Source organism: Polypterus senegalus, chromosome 6 (genome assembly GCF_016835505.1).
Source record: "Polypterus senegalus isolate Bchr_013 chromosome 6, ASM1683550v1, whole genome shotgun sequence".
NCBI lineage: Eukaryota > Metazoa > Chordata > Cladistia > Polypteriformes > Polypteridae > Polypterus > Polypterus senegalus.
Genome location: NC_053159.1, coordinates 111,909,196 through 111,921,457, shown reverse-complemented (window position 1 = coordinate 111,921,457; position 12,262 = coordinate 111,909,196). Strand labels below are relative to the sequence as shown.

General features: G+C 40.8%; 1 protein-coding gene across 1 annotated transcript in view; it reads right to left on the bottom strand.

The window, feature by feature from the left end:
* LOC120531405 (intelectin-1a-like) overlaps positions 1–12,262 on the bottom strand; it is a 44,728-nt gene that overhangs the window by 10,210 nt on the left and 22,256 nt on the right. The window contains exons 2-3 of the mRNA XM_039756793.1: positions 11,474–11,611; positions 2,991–3,238 (exon numbers count right to left, since the gene is read on the bottom strand). Coding sequence (XP_039612727.1) covers positions 2,991–3,238; positions 11,474–11,611 — 386 coding nt within the window. The remainder of the gene's footprint in view (positions 1–2,990; positions 3,239–11,473; positions 11,612–12,262) is intronic.

Genomic DNA, 12,262 nt, shown 5'->3' with positions numbered 1-12,262 from the left:
GACTAAAGAAAAAGCGTATGATGAGTTGTATGAGTGGCTGGACACTAAGGAGGGAAAAAGGACCTTTACTAATTGGATAGACAGAGAGACTGAGCTGAAAAAGATGTGCAGCAGGTTAGGGTGATAAAGGATAAAGATGGAAATGTATTCACAAGCAAGGAGGGTGTTTTGAGCAGATGAAAAGAGTACTTTAAGAGGCTGATAGATGAAGAAAATGAGAGAGAGAGAAGTTTGGATGATGTGGCGATAGTAATCAGGAAGTATAACAGATTAGTAAGGAGGAAGTAAAGATGCTAGCTATGAAGAGGGTGAAGAATGGAAACTACAGGGGAATAAAATTGATGAGCCACAGCATGAAGTTATGGGTAAGTGTAGTGGAAGCTAGGTTAAGAAGGGAGGTGATGATTAGTGAGCAGCAGTATGGTTTCATGCCAGGAAAGAGCACCACAGATGTGATGCTTGGTATGAGGGTGATGATGGATAAGTATAGAGAAGGCCAGAGGGAGTTGCATTGTGTCTTTGTGGAGCTGGAGAAAGCATATCACAAGTCGGGAGTGGCAGATAAGTATATAAGAGTTGTACAGGATATGTATGAGGGAAGTGTGTCAGTGATGAGTTCTGCGGTAGGAGTGACAGATGCATTCCGTTTGGAGGTGGGATTGCATCAGGGATCAGTTCCTAGCCCTTTCATATCTGCAATGGCAATGGACAGGTTGAGAGACAAGATTAGACAGGAGCCCCCGTTGTTTATGATGTTTCCTGATGACATCAGGATCTGTGGCGAGAGTAGGGAGCAGGTTGAAGAGACCCTGGAGAGGTGGAGATATGCTCTAGAGAGGAGAGGAAAGAAGGTCAGTAGGAACAAGACAGAATACATGTGTGTAAATGAGAGGGAGGCCTGTGCAATGGTGAGGATGCAGGGAATAGAGCTGGCAAAGGTGGATGAGTTTAAATACCTGGAATCAACAATACAGAGTAACAGGGAGTGTAGAAGAGAGGTAAATAAGAGTGCAAGCAGGGTGGAATGGGTGCAGAAGAATGTCAATATGTGACAGATGGGTATTAGCAAGAGTGAAAGGGAAGGTCCACAGGGTGGTAGTGAGACCAACTTTGTTGAATGGTTTGAAGACAATGGCACTTACCAAAAAACGGGAGACAGAGGTAGAAGTGGCAGAGTTAAAGATGCTAAGATTTGCATTGGGTGTGATGAGGTAATGGGTTTAAAAGATCAAGATGCAGAAGACAGGAAAATATCTTATGAGGCAGATCACCCTCGGGGAAACGCTCCACATGGCTGTAGTGCCGTAACTGACGCTTCCTCACAATGCAGATAATGTGCCTCATTCGGGACTCCATGAGCAACTACTCATTCGACACAAAGTCAAACCAACAGTACCCAAGGATTTTCTGGAGAGACACAGTACCAAAGAAGTCCAGTCTTCGTCTCAGGTCACTGGATAGCGTCCATGTCTCACAACCATATAGCAAGACAGGAAGCACCAAGACTTTAAAGACTTGGACCTTCATCCTTTTTCATAGATATCGAGAGCACAATACACCCCTTTCCAGCAAACTCATGATCCCCCATGCTCTCCCAATCCGTCTGCTTCATATAAAGAGTCACCAGAGACATGAATGTCACTGCCAAGGTAAGTAAACCTCTCAACAAGGTCGACACTCTCTCCACAAACAGACACACTGCTTATGGCTGTGCCCAAGAGGTCAATAAAGACCTGAATCTTGGTTTTTATCCAGGACACTCGCAAGCCCAGACACTCAGACTCCTCACTTAGTCTGTTGAGCGCCCTGATCAGAGCTTCCATTGACTCCACTGAAGATCACGCATTGTCAGCAAAGTCAAGATCTGTGAATCTTTCTTCACCAACAGATGCCCCATAGCCACTGGACCCCACGACCTTGCCCAACACCCAGTCCATGCAAGCATTGAACAGAGTTGGAGCAAGAACACACCCCTGACAAACCCCAGAATCAACTGGGAAGAACATAGAGGTTCTGCCTCCACTCTGCACAGCACTCACAGTACCAGTGTACAGGCCGACCATGATATTCAGCAACTTCAAGGGGATCCTGCGAACCCGCAGGATGTCCCACAGCTTGATCAACTGAGTTGAATGATTTGTGAAAATCAACAAAGGCTGCAAAGAAACTCTGCCAATATTCGCGAACCCTCAGTGCAAGGATGCGGTCGATGGCAGACTTCTTAGGCCTAAAACCACACTGTTCCATTCACTGGCAAGTGAGCAAGTGATCATGGATCCTATTGAGGATGACCCTAGCAAGGACCTTACCCGGCACCGAGAGCAGTGTTATCCCCCTGTAGTTGTCGCAATCCAGGCGATCACCTTTTCCTTTCCAGATAGGGATGACAAGTCCCATTTTCCAGTCAGTTGGGATGATGCCAGTCTCCCAAATGGAAGCAAATATTGATGGTAATGCCAGGAGGACAGCCTTACCACCAGCCTGGAGAAGTTCAACCCAAATACCACAGATCCCTGCAGCCAACCAGCTGGTTCACCACCTGTGCAATCTCAGTGAGATTGGGTGGTTCACAGCTAATTGGAGGATCAGCCTCAAGAACTGTGAAATACAGTATAAGCAAATTAAGATATCTGGTTTATTGGGATTTCAGTTTTGACGTTTATTGTATACATGAAAAGAAACAAACTCAAAGTATCCAACTGCTATCAGTTTTTTTGTGACAGTTCATCAAATAAAAAGAAGCCTCTACAAGAAAAAAGAGGAACCTTCAGGTCAGTTTTGTCTTGTACTGTATTTCTGAAGAAAGAGGTAGGTGGGTTTACTGCCTGAACAGTGCATCATTTATTTATTTTGGGTTCTTTGATTTTGAAGCCACTCCTGCACTAGATATAAAAATCTGTAGATGGGAACATCAGTTGTCTTTTACCACTTCCAACTTTTTTTAAACTTTATCAGTATTTTGCCCAAAAGGTAGATAAAAAACTTTGAACCTTATAGTCATCTCCTGTTGCTCCATCAGTTGATCCAAAGATGACGCGGTTGGCCCAATTCCTTTCTCCATGAGGAAAGTTTTCCAGGTTGCCCTGCTGACTGGTCCAGCGATCTCCTAGTGTGCACTTTCCATTAATATTGTTCTCATGAATGCTGGCAACTAGTGTCCAGCCTCCACCGTCAGTGGTCATGTCACAGAAGGTCTCATAAATGACTCCTGTGGTTGACTTTAAGTAATAAAGTCCATCTGCAGAAGACAAAAGAAATCCTAAACAAATGCAGCAAAAATCCTATAAAAACTATACTGTTTTGTTTTGTAAGAGGCAACAACTGCTTTATCTTAAAAAAATGTAAATGCTGCACAAGTAAATTGAATGACATGTAACCATCTGTGCAACAAAACATATAAATGTTTTCAGACAATTCTTTAAACTGACTCTGTAACACCTGCACATAAACATTAACTGGGCACTGGACTCGAACCCAGGACCCCAATACTGCCTTAGACTAAATCATTCAATAATATAATGATTCTGCTACTTTTTCCATGACATTCTATCCACTTTCAGACATTGCGAAGTAAAGCAGTTATACTCACTAATCATGGCACGAAAGAGTGGCAATGTGTTGCAAGTTGATTAGCATGTACAATTAAGAGTTTCACTGTACTATGTATATGTGATAATAAAGACCCATAAATCATTAAAAAAAATCAGAATTACAGAACTGATGATGTCATAATTGCTGGAAGGATATGTAAAGCTGAAGAAATACTGTATTAGTCTTATCATCTTTGTGATCATTCATTTAAAGGAATCCATTGAAGAGTACACAGTAACATGTTGCCCTTACTAGGGACTCCAACCAATACAGAACACACATCTTTGCAAATTGTATAATAGTATTAGTTAGTTTAATACTCAGAATTCACATGAACATACAAATAAAGCTCTGTGGTTAAGTAAGGTAGACAGTGCTGGGATCAGTTTTTCAGTCTACTAAATAATAAAATTATACTTCAGCAAATGTTATATAATTAAGGATTCTCCGAGTCACAGCACTGGAATATTGATAAATGCCTTCTTATCACTTGTTAATCTTTGTCCCCTGTGACTTCAGATGACTGAAACATGCATTTTTGCATGGCCTGTTTGGTGTGGTCCCAGTAATTACTCCTTTTTTCTTCAACAGCACTGTACTTTATTGTTTAATTGTGCATCAAAAAAAGGTATAATGATACTAATTGCGGAACATGCGCCAAGTTTAGTAACATTCTCTAGACCATGCAAGTCAGCTTTATTTACAGATTAGTTCATACAAAACTACTTCTTCCTTTTTGTGGGGTGGATGTGCTTGATCTACCTTCTCCATACATGTTCATAGCACATTACAGACAACAAATGTATGTTTGGCAATCATATATTTAACTGCTATAATGTATCTTATGCATATATACACATTAATATCTCACATTAGCTTAACATAAGGATAAACATATCTGGTAGGACTGATTAGCACAGCTAAACTAGCTTTTTAGTTATTTATCAGAATCTAAGTACCAAAATGTAGTGTTTCCCTTTGCCAACTTGTTGTAACATGAAACAAAATCAGTTTAATTAAGTCAGTGATTTTAGACTATACAGACTTGGAAGACTTAGTGTTATGGCTAGCATAATGTACCATAAGCTTTCACATACCAAAATATGCATAACTAAAGTTTGTCAGAGTTTAACAGAACTGCTCATAATTAGCCAAATTGGCAGTGACAAAAAAATAAACAAAATAAAAAGAAAAATGGAATACAGTGTTCCAGCCCCTTAAATGCAAATTCTGCATCTGCAGTTTCTTATCCTCAGTTTGAAAGTTTTGATTTAAAAAAAAATGGAATTAACTGTGAGTGCACCTTACAAACTGCATCCAGCATGTTCGTTGTTTTTGACTGTTAGTCACACTAGAGCAACTGTGTTATTAACACTTGTGGTATTGCTGTTAACATAACTTTTATTTTGCTTAATACAGTAAAACTTTTCCATGGATTCTCTTATCTGAATCTACAAAAGTGTAACCCATTTTGCGACTCCTGCAGTTTACTTTTGCCTATTTGCGGCCATGCACAGTAGAAAAAAAATTATTCTAAGAGGCGTCTCACGCAGCAGCAATAACAGGTCTGTAATGGCCTTAGATCTTTGCAGGCTACACACATACTGCACTGAATGGACCAAAGTGTGTCTGCAAATGATGGGAGAACGGACCTGCAATTGTTCACCATGAACAAGGAATTCCCACTAAGTGTGATTCATAGTTGTGCAGTCATTAAGTATTTGCCCTTTTCAACAAATGCTCTTTACCACTACCACTATAGATTGAATAGTTTAGTAAGATCAGCACTGTAATGGTGGCTCATAGACTCTGGTGGAGTGCCTAGAAAACAGTCAAACTTGACTATAAAGAAAGTAAAAGTTGTAATAAGTTTTCCATAGGTGAACCTATGGAAGGATAATTACCGGGCCTGAAGTGGCATGAACAGAAAGCTGGCGTGTCCGTCTCACCACATCTCCCCATTCTGGTCCTCCACCCAAGCTGGTGTTCTGCCAAAAACCTACCCCATTTTTCCCCATACAATCAATGCTTCTTCAGTATCAGTGTGCGGTTTTCGTATCCATGGGATTTTTCAGGAATGTAACACGTGCGATTGATTGTATATATAGGGTTCAGTGTTATTTTAGGCAATATGACAGAATGTATGGTCAAATTACATTAGGTATAGTAGCTAGCAGCTACTTTGCTGTCACCTAGTGCTATTGAAGTCCTTAAGCAATGCAGTGATTTAAAATTATGAAATGACAACTTTTCTCAGTTGTTCTCAATAAAGCAGATATTTTCATACATTCTGCTGAATTCTCTAGCTCCATTTTTTCACTTAATGGTCTTTTCAGCACCATCTTTCCCTTTTCTTTTACCTTTGGTGCCTATTATAAAATGGTAAAATGCAGTGAGCAGGTTAAGAAAATGGATGGATGGATAGCTTTAATTTCAAACGTGAAAGTTTGTACCATTTGCAGAGTGGTTGCCTCATCTTCCCCATGAATGGGTACCTGCATGTGATGCGGGGTTTTACCTCTTTGGGTAGAAGCCATCTTTTTTATGCATTCCTATCAGGAAATCTCCTGGGGCCTCATGCATAACACCATGCATAGAATTTGCACTGTAATATGACGTAAGCACAAAAGCCAAAATGTGCTTAAGCACAAAAAATTCCAGATGCAGGAATCTGTGCGTTCGCCCTCTTCCATGTTCTTCCGCTACATAAATCCCAGTCAGTGTGAAAAGTAAAGCTCGTGCACGCGCCTGCTGTCCCACCCCAACTCCTCCCAGAATTACGCCTCTTTGAATATGCAAATCAATATAAATAGCCCTTAAGCTCAGCATTCTGTGAAAAGACAATGGGAAAAGCACGGGGGAAAATATAAGAATTTCAGCGAATACCAAGTGGAGGCAAAGAAAAACGTACTATTTGTTGGTTTAAACAGTGGGAAAAAAGCACGAAATGTAAACTTTAATCTCGAAATTTCCACTTTAATCAAGTAGTTTATTTTGTCATTAAAGTAGATCATCATAAACTTCATCTTAAAATTGTTTAATTTATTAGTTTCTCAAATCCCATCGTAAGTAACGCGTTAAATGCTTTGTTATGTATTTGATCTTCTATGTGCTCTATGCGTGTGAATCACTACGTCACTATGTGCTTCTTAAACCGGCTTTCTCTTCCTCCGACAGGACACAGAATCCATTACATTCGTGATATTACAGCTCTCTGAATAATTAAAATACTGAGATGTATATGTGATATCATTTTCATGATGATAGGAGTTAAAGCATGTTATTAAACATGGGAACACAGTGGCTTAGTGATTGTTCGTGACCTTCGATTAAATAATTTATTGCAGCAGTACATGCTAACACCATGTCCTTTAATTACTAACAATATAGATTATTTAAATGAAGTTAAAGTTTTATCTGTATAATATAATAAACATATTTTGCTGCATTTCATCTTAAAAATGATATCGTCATCATATGTAAATACGCGCTTTATAAAGTGGCTCAGGTTGTGCAATATTATAATTGTATCGCAAGTTTACAGTGAGGTAATTGTACTTATAAGTACAAACAGTTCTACAAGGAGCATTTGATGGACTGATAGAGGGCGTTTAAAGCTTTTGGGATGAAACTGTTTCTGAACTGCGAGGTCTGTACAGTAAAGGTTTTGAAGCGTTTGCCATGTGAGAAGCAGTTCAAATAGGAAGCATGGCTGAGGCAGCGTGTGTTTTATGCCGTATACCGATAATTCTGTTTCCGATCAACTGCTCCGAGTGGTGCAGTGAGAGTAATATGGAAGAAGATGATCTGCTATGGCAACCCCTAACGGGAACAGCTGAAAGAAGAAGAAAAAGGTGCAGTGTGAGTAACAATGCTAAAGCAGCTATCGTATTTAGAATAGTTTGACCAGTCTGTGGACCATTATATTGTTACAGGTGTGGACGTTACCCGGACACAGACAGACGGACATTGTTTTGCACCCAACACACACGTTTATTTACAATATTTACAAGTACATTCGTGCACAAACCCAGTGCCTCCAGCACCGATCCCCCAAAGTCCAGGCCTTTCACAGTCTCTTATGCCTTTCTTCTGGCCGCCTCCAGTCCTCTCTCCAGCCCCGTCCTCTTCCACCCGACTTCCGCTCTCGAATGCAGGGAGGCGGCCCCTTTTATTCCACCCCGGATGGGCTCCAGGTGTTTCCCGGTACTCCTCCTTGGACACGCCCCTGTGTGGCGGAAGTGCCAGCTGCGCACCCAGAAGCCCTCCGGGTTTCTCCTGTCTTCCTCCCCCCAGAACTTCCTGGTGTGGCGGAAGTGCTGAGGTCCAAGGTTCTTCAGGCACAGGGGCGCCGCCTGGCGCTGGCCACGGGCCCCTACAGGGTTGGGCTTCCAAGCCCCCTACCCGAGGCCACCAACAAAACCAGGGCGGCCGCCCCCACGTGGTCGGGAGGAGGCACCAGCCCTCCTCCGGTCCCCTCAGGCGTCCCAGCAGGGCTCCACTCCCAGCCGCCGGTGACACAGGTTAATTACAATCAGATGCATTAAACTAATAAACAAAATGCGGTTAATTTCAGTTTATTTATAAAGCCGCATCAGTAATGTGGATCTGAAAAAGAAAGATAAACCACACAGGAACAGTAGCACTGCTTTGACGCTGGGTGGCGCCAGTCTGCAAAAGCGAGTGGAGAACTTGCGTGCGACAGGGTATGAGGTACCGTGGAAATGCGTGTAGCTTTTTTTTTAGGTTTTATACATCGCGATTTGAACGTGGAAATGTTCTTACCCAACATTTCTGTGCATACTCACCGTTTATACATGAGGCCTCTGGTGATCCAAATGGCCACTCTATTTCTGATTAGAGGCCAAACCCCCCACCACCCATTTGAGCTCAATTTTACAAATACTGTATCTACTTTGGATTGAATTGAATGGTTAGGATTTACAGGCAGACACAGCGTAAGCCATTAAGTCTCAGTTTCACTTTATCATTGCTTTAAACTTGCAGTCTTTATTGCATATGCAATATTTTATGCAAGAAGCATATACCTGTCGGGCTTGTTTTATTTCAAAAGCAATCTTGGTTTGGGGTCCTTACTTCCAAGGCACTTTACTTTTGTTTCTATTTAAAACAATCACACAGATCCCCATCCTCGTTGCCCCGCTCCATCCCACCCTAGCTCCTTTCACGCACCTCTCACTTGCTGCCCCCACCCATTAGAGATCCTCCTCAGAAGCTGACTTTTCTTCTATGCTCAAAATTGATATTTCAGAAGACGTTAAATCACGCACGACTGCAACATACCACCTCTTTTGGTTCCCATATTTACTTACAAAACTATCAAGTGTTTGATTGCCAGTGCTTTGACTCATTGCAACAGAGCCGGAAAACTTATGCACACCTCGATCAAGCTTTTTTATAACTTTAAGAAACAAGATCACACAGAAAACTTGTTTTTACACTGCGCTCAAACTATTTTCTTACTTGCTTTTCTTCAGTGATCATGTTTATCAGGATGATCACTTATTCATCTCATGAATTGTTACTTTTTAGTTGTAATGCTCTATTTGGGTTGGGAAAGCTTAAGCTTGGTGATCAGTGGTACAGAATTGCCAGAGCTTCCTTAAATTCCTTTTTTAAGAAATAACGGATGTATATCTCTATATAATACAACCATGTGTTCTCTCCAACACACACATCCATCCATTGCACATACACACTGTTGATTAAGACTGGGATCTGTTCTGTATAGGTAAGAATGGACAAGTGAAATACACAGTACATTTACTGTTCTATCAAGTTTTGCCCATGTACTTCAGTTATAACTCAGTTCCTTCTTTAATTCAAGCACTTACTTGATTCAAAAAATGCAGATGCAGAATACATTTTGAGTGTAAAATACAAAGGGCACATCATGCTAGTTAATTATTGCCCACCATTTCCTATTTTTTGCTTTATTATTTTTAACACACAAGCATGCACATCCACACTGACTGACCTATATATCCAAACCAGCCTATCTAAACAAACATATACAGTACAGTGCATTGTATATGTAGCTTAACGGAGCTTCCGGACCATGCTGTTGGGACACTGGAAGTACTCTCAGGTGCTTGAACAAAAGGAGCCAGCTGTCACTGCTGCGGCATAGGAGGAGTGCACTATAATAGAGAGAGAAAGACAAACAAGAAGAAGAAAAGAACTTGCTGTATACTGTGTTTAGTTGCACTTTATTGTACTATGCTGCTGTGGGGAATGATAGGGAAGTGTTTCCCCACTTAATAAATGGTTTTTGTTTGGTAAAACGTGTACCTGGTGTCAGTCTATGTCAGGTTTGGGTGGCCAGTGTGCTCCCTCCAGGCCACAATATATATATATATACTGTATATTGGAACTGACATATATATTCAAACGAATGTATCAAAATCGTTATACAGTATACACTTCATCAGAAATAATCTATACAAACCGATGTATATATCTCAACCAATGTATCTAAACCGATATATGTGTGTGTGTTTGTGTGAATATATATATATATGTATATATATATATATATATATAGTAATATCCCTTCCCAGACAGGCAAATAAATCTCACAAGCAAGTGCTGGTAATTATCCAAAATAACTAAGCAATGGTTTTATTTTTTTTCTTTTGACTTCACAGGCCGAAAAACAATGTAGTCAGGACAAACAAACAAGCACTAAACTAAAAACCACCCCACACCACGAGTTAAACACACTCTTCTTTTACCTGAACCTCCTTTCCAAAGTCCCTCCTCCCTAGCAACCCAGAGGCTGCTTATTAAGAGTGGCAGTTGTGTCTCCTCTGCCTGCACTCTGTGCACCCCCCTTTTTTTAACTTTTTAGAACACACTGCCTCAGTGGCAATTTCTTTTCTAGATCGTTACAATATATATATATATAATATATATTGTGGCAGGTGGCCAGGGACCTTGCCCCACCGGGACGCCTGGATCAGGGAAGGACCGGGAAGGGGGCAATATTTTCCCTGGACACAAGAGGGCAGCCCCCCGATTTCCATCCAGGACCATGACTACGGAGCTGGGCAGCGCAGCCCCATGGGGGTCCGTGGTCCAACCAAGGGGCTGCCTGGATGGTTCTTGAGCCCTGGAAGACAGCACTTATGCCACACCAGGAAGTACTGCCACTCCAGGAACTGTGTATGCCCGGAGTGCTTCCGGGTGCAAGGGCAGCACTTCTGCCACACCAGGAAGCGCTGCAGGAAGACCATCATCAGCACCTGGAGCAGATCCGGGGAAAGATAAAAGGGGCCACCTCACTCCAGTGGATGAGCCTGAGTCGGGAGGAGACGGAGCTTGCAAAGGAGGAGTGGAGGTGGTTGAAGAGAGAGAGAGAATAAGGACTGAGAAAGAGTGAGTGTGGAAAAGAGCTGTAAAAGAATAGCAGAAATAAACACGTGTATTTTGGACATTTGGTGTGGTGTCTGTCTGTGGCCGGGCTATCTTTTACAATATATATATATATATATATATATAAAATAAAAAAAAATCTTGCAACAAGACGTGATCTTTGTAACAGAGATCTTTTGAAGAGAGTCAGAGACACTTTCACGTCACGCGAGACGGACAAGTCACATCATACTTACAACCTGTATATACTTTTTGTTTTCATTTTTTCCAACTGTTCTGAGGAAACATACAAGCTTTAATTTCAATTATACTGAGTACACATGACAATAAACATGATGTGACTTTGTTGAAGTGGTCAGAGTTAAGACCAATGACCAGATCGTAATACATAAACCTTAACTTTAAATACACTCAATCACTCAATTCTGACATTTATGCTTAATGTGAAAAGGAAAACTTGGTTAAAAGATGACAGACTCACACCTACCTTTATCGAACCCATGTTTCTCTTTTAACTCTTTGCAGCTCTTGCCAATTAATTTGTCTTTTTCTCTTCCCATTGCTTGGAAATTATTGTTACTTGAAAACATATCTCCAATATCCGTGAGGAGGTAAACAGCACCAACTAAACAGAAAACACTGAAGTTAAATTAGCATAAATTCATGCATGACAACAGGTATATACATCAGAGAGGCGATTTTAAATTGAAAGCATGCATGTTACTTGGCTTCAGAAAAAGTGCTATAGCCAAAAGTTTGAGGTGGTTCCTTTGGAGGATTTTTTTCCTTTAAAGTAGGAATATTAACCCGTGAAGAAGTGTGATATTAAAAGATATGAAAAGGGGGATGTTGGCTCAAGTTAAGATATATCTGTTCTGCCTTTGCTATCCCAGTTTTTAACATCATCTTACTCAGAGCTGTGCTGTTGACCATCAGTCTAACAGCCTTCTTCCACTTCTCTTTCAATATAGTCTTTGAGGTGTTTTATTTACATATTCATTTATATATTTAGGCATACATGAACATTATTTGACTACTTTCAGACTGATTTCTTAATATGTGTCCAAGGTTGTGAACCTGTTGATTTTTTTAACTCCACAACTGACTCAATAAGAATGAAACTTGGCACAGTTGTTAACATGGTAAAATTCTAGAAAAGTATTGATGTTGAACAGAATTGCTTGGCAGACATAAAGTTAAGTTTCTTCTCATTGACACACAGTATTTTACTGGTAAAAGTCACAGTTTTGAGCAAGGAAAGTCATGTGCTGAACAA